General features: G+C 42.1%; 1 protein-coding gene across 4 annotated transcripts in view; it reads right to left on the bottom strand.

The window, feature by feature from the left end:
• Positions 1-1,445: 1,445 nt before the first annotated feature.
• Positions 1,446-21,577, bottom strand: part of LOC146394214 (uncharacterized) — a 41,058-nt gene continuing 20,926 nt past the window's right edge. For 2 of the 4 annotated variants that reach the window (XM_084920170.1, XM_084920322.1), the window contains exons 17-29: positions 20,322-20,455; positions 19,679-19,788; positions 17,972-18,140; positions 17,787-17,891; positions 6,282-17,684; positions 5,937-6,019; positions 5,672-5,705; positions 4,896-5,024; positions 4,485-4,601; positions 4,268-4,365; positions 4,036-4,128; positions 3,835-3,949; positions 1,446-2,860 (exon numbers count right to left, since the gene is read on the bottom strand). In XM_084920170.1, coding sequence (XP_084776296.1) covers positions 2,702-2,860; positions 3,835-3,949; positions 4,036-4,128; positions 4,268-4,365; positions 4,485-4,601; positions 4,896-5,024; positions 5,672-5,705; positions 5,937-6,019; positions 6,282-17,684; positions 17,787-17,891; positions 17,972-18,140; positions 19,679-19,788; positions 20,322-20,455 — 12,749 coding nt within the window. In that variant the 3' untranslated portion in view covers positions 1,446-2,701. The remainder of the gene's footprint in view (positions 2,861-3,834; positions 3,950-4,035; positions 4,129-4,267; positions 4,366-4,484; positions 4,602-4,895; positions 5,025-5,671; positions 5,706-5,936; positions 6,020-6,281; positions 17,685-17,786; positions 17,892-17,971; positions 18,141-19,678; positions 19,789-20,321; positions 20,456-21,577) is intronic. The other 2 variants (XM_084920243.1, XM_084920335.1) reach the window with 2 other exon arrangements.

Genomic DNA, 21,577 nt, shown 5'->3' with positions numbered 1-21,577 from the left:
TCCCGTTAATGCGGCAGGTAAATAATCAACTAACAGTGCATATTATGTTAGCGCGATCTGCCTTATTACAAAACCTGCCATCGCTGTGCATTTAGTGACCATGATGAGACAGACAGAGTCTGGCTCAGATGCTGGCAGTTCTCGCTGCAGTTTACCGGTAGCGTCTCCTTTCAGGCCAGGATAGACGAATGTCACCGAGCAGTGACTAAGTTTGTGGTCAAAGGCTTGAACCCATTTGCCACAGCAGATGCCCCCGATTTTCAGTAAGTGAATGTGTTTAATTGTAGGCAGGGACATTACTGGATATTCTTGTGTAATTGCTACAGAATAATTTATGTTATACTTTGTTATTGCTACAGAAGAATATTTATTTTATTATTTTACATTTACATTTTTTTTCCTGGGGACCCTGTGACACCCCATTGAAGAGCTGCAGGCTGGATCTCTTAAGATCTCACTGTTGGGTTTGTAAGGCCATGTTACTCCTAAATTTCTATCTTGTTCAAAGAGAAGATATAAAACAAAGTTCTAAGCTAATCGACCTTAGTGTTCTCCTTTTTTTTAAAAAGAATCGATAAGAGAATCGATAAAGAATCGACTCGTTAAACAGAATCGAAACTGGAATCGGAATCATGAAAATCTTATCAATACCCATCCCTAGTAGTAGACCGACAGCCTGCTCTGTGCAGTAAGATGCTGCCTTTAAATGATTCCTACTCTCAGACTGTGGATCTGCTCCTCTTCAGCAGTGAATTAAGTTTCAGTGAAGCATTTTTCCTGGTTGGCCAGCAGAGGCTTGCACCTAGCCTAGCAAACATTACCAGCCTATACAGTAACTGAGTATAGGATCTGTAAGACTAGTACTGTCATGTTTCTTTGTAGAGGAAATGGTAAAGACTGCACATCATAAAAATTATTAGATATTTTACTCCTTACCTGTTAGAAGACAGCGGGCCTTTACTCTGTTTATTTCAATAAAATGTTGAAATGTCACATTAGGGTCCAAAACAACACAAAAGACCAGAGGCAGTGCTCAGACTGCATCTTGCTACTTCAAAGCAATGTGGGCTCTGTTCTCAAGACTGCTACAATTTGAATGTTTTGCTCTTTGACGTTCGACTATCCTTAATTTGAATGGTGTCAGTGGCCATGTCCATCTTTCATATACAGTCTTTGGGCTGATTTAGTGAGTCCTTAAAGACGCAGGAGAGCCTCTAATGTGAAACCAGAAGATATACAGGCTAAAAAGTGGACTTTGACATGTACAGTACTCAACACTCAAACAATAGCACTGACTGGAAATGTTAGAATTGATACTTCTGCTATTGTTAAGAGGACGCATGCAGTGAAGGCTTTGGCGTTTATTACTCTGTCTTGATTGTTAACTCCACCTTTTGTTATTGCAGTGGACAAATCACCACAGATTTAGTAAAAAACAATTCATGTGGGCAGAAAACTTCAATGAGCTTTATTAAAGTCCGTTCTAGATGGTGAAAGGCGATCAGAAAAAGTTCTCCCCGACACAGTATTGCACGACGTCAAGCCTCATGAGCCTCAAGGCCAACTGCTTTGCTAACGTTTAAAAATAGAGGCAGTAGAGAAAATATGCCATCTGAACATTTTTCAGTAGTTTACCTTTTTATAAATAGATTTCGGTCACTGTTCATTGATTGAACCCTTTATATACAGATACTTATAACACAAACATGTGCAGAGCTGTGCATTTTTCAACAAAAATGCATCAACTAACAAGCCAGAAAACAGATCCTGACGCACATTTGCACTGTTTGTGTTTTTTTAATTGAACCTACACAAAGAGAATTCTGGCTTGTTAGTCGAAGTTATTTTAGAAAAAAAAAATTGTTACCAACCTGTTTTTACCCTCTGAACAATCGAGAAGAAATTTACAGTCAACAAACATCAAGCAGACAGGATAAAAATCATATATACAGAAATGTGACATACTGTACAGCGTGCATGTGTGGATGCAGACATAAATACACTTAAATACAAACAACTCGTACCTGCTACTGTGTTGCAGTACAATTTCAATGGCACACCATGATACTGGCGTTAACTCGAGAATATTATGTCTCCCACTAGCTTTTACAGGCATGAGGGTGCTCGCCAAAGCAACAATACAGACACCTTTGGCTTTACAGTTTAAAGGGAACAGAGTGGGAGAGGTGTAGTGCTTCGGAGCTTCCACAAAATGATTACATACACATTTGGAGTTTCAGTGCATAGTTTAAACTCAGCATTTTGATTATGTGATCATGTGCAACACACGAACTCAGGCAAACAAGAAAAGCAGCAGCTGGTGTGTGCAGGAGATTTCTTAGTGTTAAGTACGGGTGTATATGGCTTTCTGCAAACTGTGCAGCTTTTCCACGAGGGTCACATCAAACAAACTCTTTTCTCGTCTCCTTTCCAGTGCGGCGCTTAAAAAAATGAAAGAAAAGAAATTGAAGGCAAGCAAAGCCAACGGCTTTAAGGCTTGGTCTACTTACAAACATAAGAAAACTTAAATCAGATGCAAACAAACTGTCGTCCCCGCCCCCCCATTACCATTACATTTAACAGAGAACAATGTGTCAGTTTCAGGTTTTACTGTGTATGCACAAAGTTATTCACTGAAATCTCTGTTAGCTTTCATATGTACCCTTCAGCCAGTTTGTGTTTTGTCCAGGAACGACTTTGCCTACAGGGTTCCAGTGAGGCACATGAGAACGAGCACATGTACGGTGAACAAGTAAGCCAGAAAGAAATATCGAGAGCGAGTGCGACTCGTCAGCAGCCTGGAGAAGTAAAGGCTCCGGCCTCGGAGCCACCGTCGACACGCCACCATCCCTCCTTTCACCTGCGAGGAGAAACAGAAGCAATCAAAGAAATGCTTACATTTGCACTGGAGAAGCTCCAAACACGGCTTTAGTGCACTGGCCCGAATATATGGTGACCCTAATTAAAAGACTAACAAGACTTATTGGGGCCAAGAGTCCTCGTCATTAAGCATTTTCTGTAATGGGCCACTGTAGGCAAAGTAGAGCAAAGAAAAATGTATCTAACACTCTTTATTTGATCTCAATGACGTTCTATAAATTCTCAGTCTCAGACAGTTTGATCCATATGTACTCCATTTTCTTATTTTTTTTGCATGTGCAATAAGTGACAGTTTTCACATCGCTGTGGAGGAATTTGTACTCATCCTCAAACCACACTGGAGAGTTCGGAGCATGAATGGCCTGTTCATGGTCACGGCAAAACATCCCAACTGAATTTGACTTTAAGCAGGCCACTTCAAAACTATAACTCTGGTTACTTTTTTTGTTAGTTTTATGGGGGGTGCGAGTTCACAGGGTCGGGTAGGATAATAAATGTAATCACCTTTTAAAAACTGCATTTTGTATTTACTCAGGTTATCTTTGTCTAACATTAAAACTAAGCAACCGGGAATGGGATTCATATTTTTCCACAGCACATCCGTACATTACATAGCTACATAACATTTGCATGTCTAATGGCCCAAACAAGTTTCCATACTTTTCTTTCATAATAAAAAGTCTGTCACACACTCACACCTGTCAGGCTCTCTAAGCTCTCAGCATCACTTTTCACTGATCTTTGTGTTTCATTATCGCTGCACAGACCTAAACAGCCACTATGAACTTGTTTTCTCACGTCATCAATTTATATGACTACTCCACGACAGCAGGAAGGTTACGCTGTCAAACACACCGTTCTGCAAAAGCCAACTCGAAAAAGCTGTGTCATAGATTCACGCTGGATCTGTACAGTAAGCAAATCAAAGGAAAATAAAACAAGTGTGCCGAGTACCTTTCGTGTTATGAGAGGCTGGTTTGGGTTGAGAGTTAGAGCTTCCCACTCCTCTTCAGCTTCCATCTCGATACTGAAGTCTCTGTGACTGTCCCTGGACAGACTGGAGGCAGCACTGCACAACAAAAAACTCATTAAAGATCTGTTGTGTTGACGAATAAGAGTCAGGTGTACGGCTGAGTGACTGCATCTGGCTCCAACCTCTTTACTCTGTCTTCAGCGAGACGCAGAGCCTCCTCGACCGTCTCTCTCCTGGCTCTCTCATCTGCCAGACTCAGCTCCACCTCCAGCAGCCTTAAACACAACCACACCCAGGGATAATGTTAGCATGTCTCCGACTTCAACCGACCGTACGGATCTCTCCAGGACAATGTGGAGATTTTTGCAGAGATCCAAACTGAAGACATGACTGAAGGCTGTTTGTTTTTTTCACCTTTCTCTCAGCTGACTGGCTTCAGCACTTTCACTTAACATGGAGTCGTTGCTCTTCTCCTGTGGAGCCCCTGGTGCAACTTCAGTGTGAAGTAAACCCTGGTAGGAACGAGTGCAGGATTACAGGTATAAACACACAAGAGCATACAGAGAAAACACAACTGGATTCAGTGGCAGCTCAGATTTGAGTTTTTAAGCATATGTATATAGAGCTTTACCTGCACCCGGCCTTGGCTTTCCAGCCAATGACATCGATTCTGGGTGTCCCTCAGAGTCTGGGAAACGGCCCTTAGCTGAGCTGTAACAGCAGCTTTCTCCTCCACTGCCTCCTGCAACTGTGAGTATTGATAACCCAAAGAGGAGGGGCAGATGGCTGTTTGACTGTTTTGTACATTTAGAGTTATTCAGCATTCAGTTGCTTTTATATTTGTATATTATTTTGTAGGAAATGGGAAACAAAAATCATGAAATCAAACCTTGAACATTTGAAGTTTATTGTAGTGTGGTTTATTAGACAGCTTGCCTACACTGTCTGTATCCTACAGGACGTTTTTGCCTGCTTACAAAGGGCTAGCTGAACTCTGATGGGTTTTGGCTTTAAAGGACAGTCACCTGAAGCGTTTTCATACCTTTGTGTTGAGCTGCTGGAAGTACTGGTCTCGCTGCTGAATCTCATACATACAACGCTGCAGATCTCTGTGAAGCTGCCTCCTCTCTGCATCCAATCGACTCACCACCTCCTCCAGACCGCTTTCCTGCTGTGTCGGAGAAATGGGATCGTTTGGTGTCACAACTACCAAAGAGAGAAAAACTGGTTTATCAACCAGGATATCTAAACAGTTTAACTTAGGTAGGATTTCCTGTTCTGTGTGCTGGTTATTGTTTGTTTACATATGCAGATACATTTTTCAAAACATACAAAGTCAAATCACAGTCAGACATTAGCCAAGAGTTTTCCCTGCTTTGCTCTCCTCTCTACTAAAGCTTAAATATGACTCGTGAATAAAGAGCAATGTCTACAGATTCTACATATTCATATGCAGATATCTGTTTATGATTAGTCTCGGCCGTTGTGTCCTTGGGCAAGACACTTCACCTACCGCCTACTGGTGTTGGTCAGAGGGGCCGATGGTGCGATATGGCAGCCTCGCCTCTGTCAGTCTGCCCCAGGGCAGCTGTGGCTACAACTGTAGCTGCCTCCACCAGTGTGTGAATGTGAGAGTGACTGAACAGTGGAATTGTAAAACGCTTTGAGGGTCTCGAAAAGCGCTATATAAATGCAATCCATTATTATTATTATGATTATGATTAAATTCACTGTGACCGTGAAGGTCAAAAGCTGCACAAGTGCATCCGTGAGTCACAGCCTCCCAACAAAGGAGGACGACTGAGAAGTGTAACTTACTTTAACTGGCAGGTCCTTCGGCTCAGCATCAGATCTACATAACAAAAAATGTGTTAAAAATTAAAGTAAAATGAATTTAAGCTGTGTGCATAACAGTGCTGCAGTCAACCTTTCAAGCCTTCACATAGATGGAGGAACTTACTTTGCTTACTAGCAAATACAGTAACACACATTTCCTGTTTCTGCTGTATGGAAAAACCTTTGAGCCAGGCAGCTTTGGGAATACTTTTAAAACTTGAATAGGAAATCGTTTTCCTTCCTTTACCTCTGATCTGCTGTTGCTTCCTGATGGCTTCTCACTTCTTTGTGTGCCATTTGTTGCAGTTCGTCCATCTTCTGATGCATCCCCTGCGATGACAGTAAACAGAAAGAAAATGCATCATTCACAAAGACAAACAATGCATTTAACATTTATGTTATTGAAGTGAAGTTTTAAACAGACACCACAGCGTGAGTATTTAACAAAAAAAACAGAAAAAAAAAGAAGTATGCAAGTCATACCGATGGGATGTGAAACCAAAAACACATCTAAGCTGACCCTGCATGCTGTTTGTACCACAGAACCACAGCAGAGAAAAGGAAGTGCAAGCAACAGCCAAACTTCACTTACCAGCCCATCTGACTCAGTCTCCAAGGCACTGACACCACTTCCCTTTGACTTTTCCACGCTCGCCGTACCGACAGTCTCTGGGCTCGACCCTTGCCTGGACTCAACCACTCTTTTAGCTCCGGCCAATTCGTCCATCAGCCGTTCACGATCGTTTTGGAGACTGGCCATGGATCTGGAGAATGCTGACAGTTGCCTGCTGTAAGTGTTGTTTTCCAAAATGACTTTTTTTAGTTCTCTTTCCTTTTCTGGCAAGACCTCCGTCAGCTCGCCCAGCAGCTTGTTCAGCTCTGCGTGTGCGTCTTTACTCTCAAAGGCTTTTAATTTGCGAGTAAGGATGTCCCTCTCTTTGGCAAACATGGCCAAATCTGAAGTGGTGTCCTGCAAACTGCGCTCCACCTTGTTTAAGGCTGCCCGAGTCCCTCGGAGTTCTTCATCGTATCTCTGCCTGAGGACCTTGAAGTCCTCGATGAGCTGGTCTCTGTCATTCTGCAAAGCAGCCATTGCCTTGCACAGGGATTCATTCTGAGCCTTGGTATCTTTGCTTTGCGATTTAGCCTCTGATAACTGCTGCTCTATTTCTAGTAGGTCTTTTGCGAGCTCTGCCACCCTCTGATCGGCAGTTTCTCGCTCATTCCTCATCAGCTCCACCTCGCGCTCAAAGGCATCCAGCTCACTGTTGTACTTTTCCTCAGCTTCTGATAATTTTTTGTCCGTTTCATCTTCCAGCTGCTGCATTTTCCCCTTGAGCTCATCAGTTGAGAGCTTCTGAGAAAGAAGTTTTTGTTGAAGGTCATTACATTCAGATGCTTTGGCTGTAACAGCTTCCTGCAAGTCAGCAATCACCTTGCCCCAGTTTGTTGACTCACTGTCTTTTCTCAGAGTTAACAGTTCCTCCTCCAGCTTGGACACACGAGCTTTAAGTTTAGAATTCTCTTCCTTTAATGCATTGCTTGCTTCCTCTTCCTTCTGGACGTCCAGCTGAGCCTCTCTGTGTTGCTTTTCAGCCGCAGCTTTTTGGGTTTCGAGGTTTTTGATCACCTCCTGTTGCTTCTTTAGCAATACTTTCAACTGGTTGTCCTTGAGGGACAAAACCTGATTTAAATCCTCCCTGTATCGGACCAGTTGAGCCCTGAGCATCGCGTTCTCAGAATTGAGATCATCCATCTGATGTAACAGTTTTCTAATTTCGTGTTTAAGGCCTTTGGCTGCCCCACCTTCCCCATCGGGAGAGCCCTCTTTGCCCTTTAACCCTAACTGACTCTTTGCTTCCAGTATTCTGTATTCTGACATCAGCCGTTCCCGTTCGCTCTGCAAAGACACCATCGAGTTCTTGAACGACTCCATCTTTGCTTCCATCTGCTCCTTTTCCTGGATAGATCTGTTTACTTTAATTTGCAGACTTCGGACCTTGGCCTCAAGCGCTCTCAACTCTTTGTCTGTCTTTTCCTTTTGGTATCGTGAAGACGTCAGCCTGTCCTCATAAACTGACACCTGGTTACGATAGTTAGCCTGCAGTTGCTCCAGATAGCCTGACATTTGTCCATCTTTGCAGGACAGTAGAGAGGAGATCTCAGCATCTTTGCTCTGAAGGAGCGTTTTGAGCTGCAGACAAATTCCCTCCTGCTTCTCAAAGTCAGCTTGAGTTTTGTCATTTTGAGACTGCAAAAGGAATATCTGAGCTTCCATGTCAGCGTTTATCTTTTCCACTTGCTGTAGACTGAGCTGCATTTGGGAGATCACGTCTTCTTTGTCAGCCAGCTGCCGTTTCACTGCGTTTTTCTCTTGTTCTGTTCTTTCCACCTGAGCGCTGAGCTCCTTCACCTGCACAGTCATGAGCTCTGCGCTCTCACTGAGTTCAGCATTGCTTGCGCTCATAACAAACAGCTGCCTCTGATGCGCAGCGGCAGCTACAGAGTATTCATTCAGCGTCCTCTCCAGTCTCGACTTGGTCACCCGTAACTCATTCACCTCTTTGTCTTTCATTCTCATATCTTCCAGGAATCTTTTAATGATGAAACCTTGCTCAAGGAGCTGATTGTCCTTCTCATGTAAGGTTTTTTGGTACAAATCATTCCAAAGTTTGGTAGCATTAGCCCCGTGTGGTGTGGAAGCTAACGCAGACAGCTTTGCTTCTTGAGTCTCAGCCGCTCTCTTTAGAGTATTTATCTGCAGATCTCGAGAGTCTAGCTGCTGCCTCAGCTCATCAACTGTTTGACTTTCTTTCTCTTTTAAATCCTTGAGATCATCTATCTGCCGCTGTAACAAAAACTGATTCTCTATGTAAGAGTTTATTTTTGCTTCTTCTACATTTTGAGGTGTCAGATGTGATTTCTGATTTTCAGACTGTTTATTTTGCTGTGACACTTGAAGAGCCAGCTGGTCTCTTTCAGACTCGGCACTCTCAATCTTTTCTTTGGCTTCCCGGAGATGACTCTTGTGCATAATTAGCTCAGCTTCAGCTTGTTTACCTCTCTCCTCTAAATCTGCAATCTTCTCTGAGTTTTTCTTCAGTTCTTTCTCCAAGTGCTCACACGTTGATTGCGAGCTCTTCAAAGAGCTCTCCAAATCTAAAATCAGTTCCTGGTATTTGATGCAGTTTTGCTGCAGCTGATTTATCTCCTGGTGCTTTTCTTTGAGCAGCTCTTGCAGCTCTTTCTTCACGTTCTTCGAACCCTCGTTGCCTCTCTGAACTGTCTTGAGTTTCTCCTCAAACTCTTTGACCAACTTGAGCTGCTCCTGTTCTTTTTCGTGACGAATCTGATCGTTCATCTCCTTACTAGCTGCAAGTTGAGTGGAAAGCTGCGCAGTTTGGGACTGCAGGGCACCGACGGACTCGGTCAGTTCGTCAATCCTTTCCGAGTTCTTGAGGATTACAGTCTCCAAATATTCGTTTTCACTCTTCACCTTGTCTGAGATCTCTTGAGCGTTCTCAAGTTCCTCTTGCAGAAGTGACTTGTCATCCTCCAAAATTCTCACCTTCTCATTCAGGTTAATAGTCTCTTGGCGGTGCCTGGTGATAATGTCTTTGAGGTCCTTAACTGCGTCATCTTTTATTCCCAACTGCGACTCATAGTCATTCTGTATGTTCTCAATTCTCTCTGAAAGAGTCTGCTTCTCCCTCTGTACCAAGTTGTTGATTTCCATTTGAGCAGCAAGTTCAGTTTTCTGAGCTTCAATCTGAGCAGTCAGTGAACTATTCAAACTGAGTGCTTCGTCAAGTTTGTTCTGCATGTTGCTTGTGTATGTATCGGATTCCAGGTTCTTCTTTTCCAGCAAACAGGTAGCTTCTTCCAGCCTTTCTGCTAGCTGGATATTTTCAGCTTCCATCTCAGTAAGTTTCACTCTCAGAGCCTCGAATGAGTCCTGAAATGGGGCAGTCTCTGCCTCCAGTTGTTGGTTTTTATCATTTAGATCACACATCATCTCCATCACCTGTTTCTTGATTTTCTCATTCTGCTCCTCCAGCTCCTCGATTCTCTGCCTTTTCTCTTTGGAAACTTCCTCCACTTTTACTTTCATTCTTTTATTTTCTTCCTCCATCTCTCGGACTTGCTTCCCCAGGATCTCCATCTCACTTTCGTGCTTGTGTACTTTTCGGAGGGCTTCCTGCCGGTCTCTTTTAGCTCCCTCCAAAAGCTGTCTCATCTTGTCCATTTCACTGCTGACATTTTCATACGCTTGCAAAAGAGACTCGTACTCTTGCTTGAGCTCTGCGTGTTTCGACTTCCACTTGGTCAGCTCCTCTGTTTGAGAATCTTTGAGCGATTCGAGCTGGCACGAGAAGGCTTGTTTCTGCTGAGTGATGCTTTCTATAGTTAGTTTCAAACTTTCGCAGGCTGCAGATAGGTTGCGATTCTCGTTAAGGATGCGGTCGACTTCAGTGCTCATTTTGTCCTTCTCTTCAGAGAAACGTGACACAGAACTTTCCAGGTCCGTATTTTCTTGTTTCAACTTTAAAAGAGATGATTGCAGAGCAAAGTACTCTGTTTCTTTTGCTTCGTGTTTGGCTGACAGATTTTCTACTTCTTCCTTGAGCGCTGCATTTTCCTTCATGAGTTCTTTCCTAGAAACCAAAGCTGCTTGAAGTTTCCTTGTTAGAAGGGTAACTTTGTTTTGGTTATCCGGATCATTCATCCTGGCACCCTCATCAGGAGATTTCTGAAGCTCACCACCCTCTCTTCTCATCTTTTCAGTAGTGTTTTGAAGCATTTTGCTTTGCTGTTGTAGCTGAATTTCAAGGGCAGCAATTAGTTCCTCCTTTTCTGAAACTTGAGCTTGAGAAACTAACAAGGCATCATCTCGCTCCTTTAGTTTTGCTTCAAAGATTTCTGCACATTTGCAAGAAAAACAGACCCCTTCTTTGTTATGACCCTCTTGTTCAACGGGTGCATCGTGCTTCTTCAGCAGCTGCTCTTTTACCTTCTCTGACCCCTTTGATTGCTTTCTCAGGGAGGTCACCTCATCCCTCAGTTCATTAAATAATTGGACAAAATGTTCTTTTTCCTGCTTCAGTGAATCCATATTCCTCTGTGCTTCAGTAAAATGCTGCTGCAGATGTTTAAGCTCCTTAGCCAAAGATCGGTTGTCCTCAGTGAGCTGCTGCTCTGTTTGTTCTAATGTCTTCTGAAGGGTCAAAACTTCAAAGGATTTCTGCGAAACTAAATCAGCTTTTGTTTCAAGTTCTGCTTTCATCTGATTACTTTGCTCCAAAACAGCCTCCTTTTCTTTCAATAAGGTTTGATGCTTCTCTTCATTTGCATACATATGTTCCTCTAGTGAAGATTTTAGGATGCACAGTTGAGTCTCTAAAGCCTTGTTTTTATCACATAAAGATTGATTCTCCTGTTGGGTCTTAACCTCAGCAACTCTGACTGCATCCCGATATTTGTCAACCTCTTCAATTTTCTCTCTTAATTCGTTCTCTACGATGTGCAGTCTTGATTTCAAAGAATCTGCTCTTTGCTCCATGGCTACGAGAGACTCTTCTTTATTGGCCATCTCAAGAGAAATAGCCTCTAATCCGGATTTAGTAGCTTCAAGTTCTGTTTGCAGGCTTGAGAGAGAATGGCATTGGCTCTCTTTCTCAGCCAAAGACATCTTTAAATCTTGAAGAGTTTTGTCTCTCTCCTCGACGAGCTGTCTCAAAGTTTGCAATTCATCCAGATAACAAAAGGAGGTTTTATTGAGTTCCTCCATTTCTCTGGTCTTCTCATCCAAGCTTAACTGCACTGCGTTTAGCTCGTTCGTCTGCTGGCAGTGTTGCTCCAAGAGCGCCTTGTAGTCATCTTTTAGTTCAGCGAGCTCTTGAGTTAATTTCTTTTCATTTTCTTGAGCTTTCTTTATTGATTCTTTGCGTGCCAGCAAGGCGGCCTGGGCTTTCTTCTGTAAGGTCACCTTTTCTGACTTTACCTGTGCAAGCTCATTTTCTAAGTCAACAGCACTAGCAGTAGAGGAAGACTTGTCCTTTAACTCATCTTTGCATGTCTTGATTTCATTTTGAAGCTCTTCTAATTTCTGCATCAAGCCCTTCCTGTTCTGCTCAAACATCTCTTCCTTCTCGGCAGCACTGGACTGCAGCTGCTCGACTAGTGAGTCTTTCTCACTGAGCATTTGTAATGTTTTTGACAAATGAGCTTCTTTATCATTTAAGGTGGTTTGCAAACTCTGTTTTTCTGACTCTAGCTGTTCCAAAAGTGTTTTGCTTTCGGTGTTATACTTAAGAAATTCTCCCTCTTTCTCGAGAATTTTCTTTTCAAGTTGGGAAATATTTTCTTTATGCAATTCTGCTGTAGCTTGAACTTGACTTTTGGCTTCCTGCAATTGTTCATGCAACAGTGAAACCTCAGTTTTACTGCTTACGCTCTCTTCTTTTTGGTTTTCATATTCTTCAATCCTCCTTAACAGATCTTTTCTCACAATAAGCGCAGCTTGCAGCTTCTTCTTCACTGCATCTTTTTCTTTCGATACTTTTGTGAGTTCACTTTGTAGCTCATCCTTTTCCTTAATTAGCATGAGCTTCACTAAATTATTTTTCTCATTTTCACTTGAACTGTGTGAAATATGTTCTTCTAACTGTTGCGAAATCTCTTTATGTGCTCTCTCCATGCTCTTTAATTGTGCCGAGAGCGAGCCATTTTCCTCACCAAGTTTCATTCTCTCATTTGAGGCAGACTCCATGACCTGGGCAATGGATGCATCTTTTTCCTTTATCTGCTGAGTAAGGCCAGCAAGCAATTCCTTCTGTTGACTGATCTGAATGCTCATGCAGCTGATTTGCTCATCTTTTGTTTGCAATTCATCATATAAAGAAGAGTGTTTAACAGTAGCTTCTTTCACTCTTACTAACTCAGCATTAAGCTGAGTCTGTAAATGCTCCACAGCCTCTTGCAAAAGAGCTATTTGTTGACCTTTCTCGCAACTATTCTGCTCTCTCTGATTAAGTACAGTCTGTGTTTTTTCCAATTCTGCAACAGTTTTAGCCAACTCGGTTTCCAAAGCATCTACCTCACTTTGATGACTTTCTTGTAACCATTTTATCATGTCCTCCAAAGAGGCTTTTTCTTCATTCAAAGCAGAAGATTTCAATAGAGAGGAAACTTTGTCCGTTTTTCTCACTACCAGTCTTTGTAACTCGTCTTCCACAGCTTTGAGAGCCTGCTGCAAAATATGGTTCTCGTTCTCCTTTTCCTGGATAGATGCTAACACATTCTCAAGCTGAATTCTGGATGCGGATGCCTCCAGCTCTTTCGTGCTCAGTTGATTAGAGCCCTCCCTAATGGCAGAGGAAGCCTCTGCTAGTTTCTCCTGCAAGCTGTCCATGTCCTGTTTCAAAGCATTTACTTTAACATCTTTAGATTTCATCTCATTTTCAACACTTTTCAATTGTTCTGCAAGAAGGTTCTTTTCCTGCTTTTCTCTATCCAGAACTAAAAGCCACTCTTTCTCTGAATCCTGCAGAATTTGTTCTATTTTTTGAATGTTTTCGTTCAACTGAGAAATGTCTTCATCTTTGGCACTAACCTTTGCTTGAAGGCTCTGCTTCTCAGACGTCATTCTCTCCACGAGTTCATTCACGCTGCTGGATTTCTGCTCCATTTGAACCTGCAGCTCCGCCAGCGTTTGTTGATGTCTTCTTTCTAGCTCTTCTTTCTCTGCAAAAAGTTTCCTAAATTCCTCTTTCAAATGTGTGTTTTCATTACTGAGAGCAATGTGAAGTTTCTGATTCTCTTCCTTTGACAATCCTATCTCCTCATTCAGTCTCTTATTCTGCTCTTCCAACTTCTGCATTTCTGAAACCAGCTGAGATGCATGTTTGGCCTGGGCGCTGTACTGACTATTGATTGCGTGGAGAGCCATTTCTCTCTGCTCGAGGTTTTCTGTCAGTGCATTCATCTGTGCCACGACCTGAAGATGCTGCGATTTGAGTCTTTCTATTTCGACGGTCAACAACGACACGCTCGCTTGATGCGAAGCAAATGCGTCATCTTTTTCCTTTGAAAGACTGGAGTTCAAATCTTCAGCTTTCCCCAGTTTCTCCTGGATCACATGCAAGTTACTTTTCAGTGTCTCTATGGTGGTCTTTGCAGTCTGATATTCGTTATTAGAATCATACAATGACATCCGGAGCTCAGACACCTCATCTGTCCTTTGAGAGAGTTGCTTCCTCGAGTCTTGTAACTCTTCTAAGGTGGCAGCATATTTCTCCTGCAGGTTATTGAAGGCACTTTGGGTTTCTTCTGCTGTCTTTCTACATTTTTCAGACTCAGTGGACAGTAACTGCATTTGACTTTGCAGCTGTGATGCCAACTCTGTACTTTCCATGAACTGAGTTTTGAACAGCAATGCTTCGTCTCCTCTTTTCTGGAAGTCCTGGAGAGCTTTCGATTGTTCCAAAAGAGCTGCTTCTTTTTCTTCCAAGGCCATTTTGAGGTTTGTCACTTCAGATGTCTGTACTTCCAGGTTGCTGTTGAGCTTTGAGACAGATTCCTCAAGGTGTGATATCTTTTCTTTCAAGCTCTCACATTCTGCCTCTTTGGCTTGTAGATGTGAAGTCAGACTATCAAAGGCAGCGGAAGAAGTACTTTGATATTCAAGACTTGACTCCTCCTTTTTCTCCAAAGTATTCTTTAGTATGGAAGACTCTGATGTCAGACTGTCAACTTGGCCTCTGAGTGTACACACAGAATCTTCAAGCTCCAAAATTGTGCCTTCTTTCTCTTTCAGCAGCTCCCCCCGCTCAGCAATCTCACTGTTGAGCTGCTGGATCGAATTCTCCTGCTGTTTCAGGGCGTCATTTATTCCTTGGATTTCCAAGTTGAGATTTGCAGCTTCTTCGTTTGCTTTGGCCAGCTCTGCCACTGCTTTCTGAAGTTCAGATTTCAATCGAACATTCTGTTCACTGAGGGCTTGAATGTTGTCATGAAAATCAGTTACCTCTGCTTTCCTCTGGCCCTCGTCCTGGATCAGCTGACAATTTTCTGCAGTGAGTTTCTGCACAGATGCCTTCAGGTTAGTAATTTCCACCTCCATCTCTGAAGCGCTCTCATTCATGGCCCCAAGCTGAGCACTGAGCGAAATGACAGATTCATTTCGTTTATTCAGCTCATCTTTGTGGTTCTGAAATTCGTGTGTTGCTTCTTTCAGTGTTTGTTCTTTCTGCTGTAGTTGTTGTTTGGCCTCCACGCACTCTTTCCTGAGCAACTCTACCTCAACCTGCGTCTGTGATGCGAGCTCTTTCTGAAGCTTGACTTCATTCAGAGATACACTACATTCCTCAACTTTCTGCTGCAGCATGACATCTTTTTCCATTAGTCCTGACTTTAAAACTGATCCCTGCTCCTGAAGCATAGATACAGTATCCTGAAGCTGCAGCAGCTGGTCCTGCTGGGCCATTATCTGTGAATTCTGCTCTGACACAGTTTGGTCTTTTTCAACCAAGGACATGCTCAGCTGATCGACCTGCATTTTTAAACTATCAATCTGCTCTTGTAAACTCTGAAGCTGTTGCTCTTTCTCCCTCAGATTTTTCAACAGATTAGCACATTCGTTTGTTTTCTCGAGTAGACCTACAGAGATTGCCTGTTTGCTTTCCTTGAGGACCTTTTTTAATTCATCTGTTGCTGCAGCGAGCTCCTCTTTTTCCTTCAACAGACTAGCAACTATTTTTTGACTATCTGAGATCTGAATTTCAAGGTCCGAAGTTTTTTCTTGGAGAACAATTCTCTCAGCAGTAAGTTCGGAAACTGATTTCGTGTTCTCTGCCAACTCTTCCTGTAGTCTTTGATTATTTTCTGTTAGACTGCTAATCTTCATGCTAAAGCTGGAGTTCTGGTCAAGGGTTGCTTTAAGCTGCCCATCAAGGTCAGATAGAAGCTGCCTTCGTTGTGCAAGCTCCTTTTCTTTGGATTCACATGCAACACGAAGCTGGCGGTTCTCCTCGGACAAAGCTTGGGTGTGGCTTTTTAAACTAGCCAATTCTGTTTTGCTCTGCTCAGCTTCACACTCAAGCTTTCTAGCATTTTCCTCCATGACACTGATACGGTCACTTAGAGACCTGATAGTTGTGTTTTTGTTATTCAGTTCATCTTTGTGCTTCTGACATTCCTGAGTTGACTTTTTCAACATTTCGTCTCTCTCTCCCAGTTGCTCTCTGAGTTGTGAGCGTTCCTCAATGAGCGATTCCGCCTCAGCTTGTAGCCTGGACGCAATATTTTTCTGGTTTTCAGTTTCCTTCTGCAAACTCTGGAACTCCTCCTGCTTCTGTTTATACATTGCATCCTTCTCCAATAACCCAGACTTCAGACTACTTTGTTGTTCCTGAAGCAGAGACAGAGTTTCCATAAGCTGTGCTTGCTCATTTTGTTGGGCCTCTATTCGTGCTTGAAGTTCAGTGACAGTCTGCTCTTTTTCTGCGAGGTCGTGCTGCATTTTGTCTATCTTAGACGTCAAGCTTTGCACCTCTTCCTGCTGCTGGGTCACTGTCTCCTCTCTTTCCCTGAGTAGCTGCTGGAGCGAATTACATTCATTTGTTTTTGCCAACATGATCTCAGAGGTTGAATGTGTGCTTTGCTCAAGAACTCTATTTAGCTCAAGAGTTCGAGTAGTTAGCTCCTCTTTATCTTTTTGTAGCCCTTGAATAATTGTGTTACTTTGTGAGTGTTGCATTTCCAATTCAGATATTTTGACATGCAAGGAATCCATCTTGGCTGTAGCCTGTGAAATATTTTTGACATGCTCAGTTACTTCCAATTCAAGCCCGTCTCTCTCTTTTGTAAGGACTTGCACCTGATTCTCCAGACTGCTGTTGAATTCAAGAGCAGATGTAACCTTTTCATTTAGCTCTTTTAAATTCCTACGTTCAAGTTCAAGCTCCTCATTCAGCCCCTTCAGGTTTTCTTGGAGCTGCTCTTTTTCAGTCGTCATGCTTTTTAAGAGATTTTCAAGCTTGGAGATATTTTCAGATTTTCTTTGAAGTTCATTGCACAGTTTCTCATTTTCAGTGTTGAATTTCTGCCTCTCGTCCTTTAGCTGGTTTTCGAGTGATGCCATCTTTTCCATTTTCTCTTGCATTACTTGCTTGACATTCTCTTCACTCAGAACTTGCTCGTCTAATTGCTTTGATAAGGTCTGAAAGTCATTGTTATACTTCTCCACCTGTGCCAAAAGCTTATTCTGTTCTTCCTTGAAAGACTTGAGCTCCTTCTCATACGTCTGCTCTTTGTCATTAAGCTCTTGCTGTAGTTTCTCATTACTTTCATTTCTATCCTTAAGCTGCAAAACAAGTCCTTCTGACTCCTGTAGTTTCTGTGCAGATATTGCCAGCTGTTCCTTTAGTGACGTGATGTGCGTTTCACATTCAGAAAGATGATTATGATGGCTCACATTCTGCTTCTGGATTTCTCCTCGAAGGTCCTGAATAGTCGTCTTATCCTTTTCAGCCTGCTTGATTAAGTGTTCCACCTCAACTCCTTTAGACTCTCGTTCATCTCCGGCCTTGACCATCTCCATGTCAGCTTCCTTAAGTTTCTCCACCAGCTCTGTGATCTTATTATTAAGGGCCTGCTGGTCTGAACTCTGTGATTCTTTCATTATATTAGCCTCCCTCTCTGCCTTACTCAGTGCATTTTCTACTTGTACCAGGCTCTCCTCTTTGAGTTTGATCTCTTGTTTCAGTGCTGTGACCTGCTCTGCATACTCAGCCATGTTCCCAACAAGAGTTGATATCTCTTTATCCTTTTCCAGCAGAGCATCTTTAAGGTTATCGATTTCCCGCTCGCAGCTTTGAAGGTCATAAATGAGCTGGGCTCGTTCCTCCAAATGCGAGGTGTTCAGTTTGTCCAGCTCCTCGTTTGTCTGATCAAGGTCAGTTTGTAATGTTTCAATGGTGACATCTTGTTTTTGCGTCTAAGGAAAATTAGGGAGGAAAAACACCATTGGCACATTTTTCTTAATCTTTACAGGCAAAACAATGAAAATCTTAAAAAATCTTTATCTTTTCAAGCATACCTTCTCTTTCAGCACACTCAGCTTTTGTGTGAGATCCATAACTTCTGCTTTCAACTCAGAGCATTGTTTCTCTGATGTAGCGTATTTCATGGAAATGTTCTCAAACTGAAAAAAACAAAACAACAAATTTAAAGACTGAAAAATGGCAAATCACAACACAAAGAAAAAAGCAGCCCAGCTCTTACAGTGTGCTCCATCTGAAGGAGCTTGTCAGACAGCTCTTTGCACTGAATGTCTTTTTCACTCAGTGATTGTCGAAGGCTGCTGATGAGCTCAAGTTTCTCAGATGTCTTGGCCAAAGTATTCTCCTTCTCAATCAGAGAACTTTGCAGGCACTCCTGTGTGTCAGTCAGCCTAAAGAAAAAAGTGACAATCGATTGAAGGAAGCCTTGAAAATAATTAAAATCTTACAGTTCATATATTAATGTCTTGTGATGTAAACCATCACAAAGGAGCAAAGCCATACTCTAGCCAAAACGTAACCATAAAAATCAAGTCTTTAACCCCAATGAAAAACTCATTCACTCATCTTGACTCTTGACACAACCTGCCCACTCTAAACAACCACGTTTTCCACAATCACACACACAATCATTTAGTGAGTGCATGTTCACAGCAGTCCTTTTCCAAACTAATAACTTTATGATAGCCGACATGGCAAAACATGTACTACAAACATGGATTACACTCTATTTAAACATTCAGTGCACTAGCTTATTGTTAAAAAGTGAAATCCTCTCATTAATAGCCATAAATTAGACTAAATTAGATGATGTGAAGTAAGAGCTAGCTTGTTGACCAAAATTTGTCTGAACCATCTGACCCCAATTTAATCAAGTAGCTACTTAATGGTTTGGTGAATTAAAATCCTCTCGAATAACAATGTTGAACATAACCCAGAAACACCTCCTTTTACATTTACTATCTTTTGTTAAAAACACTTGTTGGTGGTTGAGCTTTATCAGCTAAAACTGACTGTGGACACCATCTGTAACGGTGGTACTAAAAGTATTTGTCAAAGCACTTTGTGGAATTACTAAGTCGGGAAATATCAAGGCAAAGCAGTCTTGAGAAAAAAAAAAAAAAAAAAAAAAAAACTTGTTTCACCCAGTTCTCGAGCTCGCAAAGCAACTGGCGTTTGTAATTAATACACTACATTAATTTAATCCTAAGTTTAAGGGTACTGCAAATTACCAATATTACTGAATCATTTGATGAACATCAAAAATATGTACGGTCGTTTACTACTTTATTAGTTCTGTCTGTTCAGCTGCTCATAATGCAAATATCTAATCAGCCAGTCACATTTCACATTTCGTAGGCGTGGTCAAGACAACCTGCTGAAGTTCAACCTGAGCATCGGAATGGGAAAGAAAAGAGATTTAAGCGACAGACAGCCTTTATTTACAGATTTTACCCACACGACCATCTTTAGTCTTTACAGAGAACGGTTAAAATGGGCGAGTGAGCCTCGACTCACATTTGTGTGTTCAGTTTGTAGGCAGCCTGAATGACCCACTGAGTACTGAACCTGTTGGTTTAACAGTCCTTGTTTTACTATCCGACTCATTGCAGCCAAAACTAAGTACAGGTTATTCTGGATGCTTTAATGTTGTTTATACACTTTGTTGGTGATATTACATTTTAGCATTATTGGTTATGCAACCCTGCAGCTACCTAGTTTACCGTGCATTGACCTCAAATAATTTATATAACACTTTACTTCTAACAATTACAGCACATATTACATACAGTCAGATGAACACTTCAGTTCCTTTTGCATGTCAAATAAACATAAACAAGTAAACATTTCTTTGTCAATGAAGAGATGAAGAATTTCGATGTAGCACTGTAATCACAGTGAAGGGTTATGGTTTGAATAGTTAACTTACCCTTTGAGCTGTTCATTGAGACTGTTAACCAGCAGCTGATGCTTCTCTGCCTCTCTGCTTTGTTGACTTCTGGCACTTGCAAGTTGGCCCTGCAGTTTGTCTGACTCGTTCTGCAGCGGCAGAAAACCAAACATCAATAAATAACACAAAGATCGTCACTGGATGAAGACATTTGCACTGCACACAAACGTGGATGACAGCAGACCTGCTGAAAACAACAGAACATGAAATCTGTTACTGCTATCATCAGTCATCTATTTGTGTGGACCACGCATGTGATGCAAAGGAACTTTGTAAATGTCAAAAGATCAGCAGTGTGAATACAGACAATCTGTGAGCTTTGTGCTTTGAACGTTACTTGACAAACGTATCCAAGGTTAAATAAGCACACCACACCATTAGCCATCACCGCCAGAGGTGCTCTCTAACGCACACAGACATGAGCGACCCAACACACCTGAGAGACCCAATTTGGCTGCTCATCTTCATCTACATCAAACGTCACCTGTGTTAGAAGGTTTTGTTACAAAATCCCATTCCATGCAGTTCACTCATCGTTTACTCAACAGTTGGTATGTTATACAAATGCTGCTTTCAGTTAACCCTGGGATAGCACATATGGTGTGTTGTTGGATGGAGTTACCTGTAATGCCTCTATACGGGCCTGCAGCTGCAGTCGATCCTCCAGGTCCTGGCAGCGCTCCTCCAGACTCAGTATCTGCTCCTGTAGTTGGTTTCTTTCCAGCTCCAGCTCCTCCACAACAGACCGCAGGCCATCTGGAATCAATAGGACGGAGAATAAATACTAGGTATACAAAAACAGGCTGGTAAGGTACAGTTAGCTGTAATGATTCACAGGGTAAATTCCACCGCTCTAATTTTAGCAGCAGAGCAAACTCTAAAAGGAAATACAATATTTTAATCAATGCATTTTTGACATTCATAGAAAAACTGTTTTCATTCACTTATTTTTTCCTTTTTTAAATTTCTGATCAAATATTTGAAAAAATTCAAAGCCTAACCCATCGTTGCTAACTAAATTTAAAAACCCTGCTTTAGTGGGAAAGCTGGGAAAAAGAAGGGATGCCCCAGACCAATATATCTGATCTTGACCAAACATCAAGCTGAACTGGGTCTCCTAGAGAGACAAAGGGCTGATTGCAGAAGCAGGAAGCATCCCTGACAGGTTGCCAGTCTATGCAAGGTTAACAAATCTGTTGCTGAGAAATTCCAAATAGTGAAAAAGTTCCTGCAAAAGAACACAGGCGCGCACTGACCTCGCTTTTATATACAACCAGCTGAAAAACAGCAGATTGAATCTCTTATTACAAAGAGATGAGTCGCCAACGAGTTGTGCTTATCAGCATAGACTGACTTAGATTGATTGCAATGTATGGCAACAAGGTATTTAAAAGTTAGCTAAAATGGTTTTAGTTTGGCTTTGACATAGAGCTGGGCGATAGAACGATAACGATATGTATTGCAAAATTAACTTTTCTATCGAGAAAAAGTTAAACTATTGCGATAGGCCTGAAGCGCCTTGAGGCGACTTTTGTTGTGATTTGGCGCTATATAAATAAAATTGAATTGAATCTCTCTTGTCCTCTTAAAAAAAAAAAAAAAAAAAGAAGAACAGCCAATCCAAATTAAGTAGCGCAGAGCCGAACCAATCACAGCCGCAGCGTCACGTCACGTGACTTGTTACGTACAGCACAAGTGCCAAGCCGCACATGTGTATTTGTTTGGGAAGCAGCCAGTCGCCGTGCCGCCCGGGTAATGGAGGAAATGAGTGTGCCGACTAGAGAAAAATCAACCGAGAGCGTGACCGAAGGTTACCGAAGAGAAAACAGATGATGGTTCCAACGCCGGAGAGATTGTCGAACGGAAGAATCATAGAAG

The sequence above is a fragment of the Perissodus microlepis genome, chromosome 1, assembly GCF_051167445.1.
Source record: "Perissodus microlepis isolate ML-2025 ecotype Zambia chromosome 1, ASM5116744v1, whole genome shotgun sequence".
NCBI classification, from domain to species: Eukaryota; Metazoa; Chordata; class Actinopteri; order Cichliformes; family Cichlidae; genus Perissodus; species Perissodus microlepis.
This window is presented reverse-complemented; position numbering and strand designations above follow the sequence as displayed.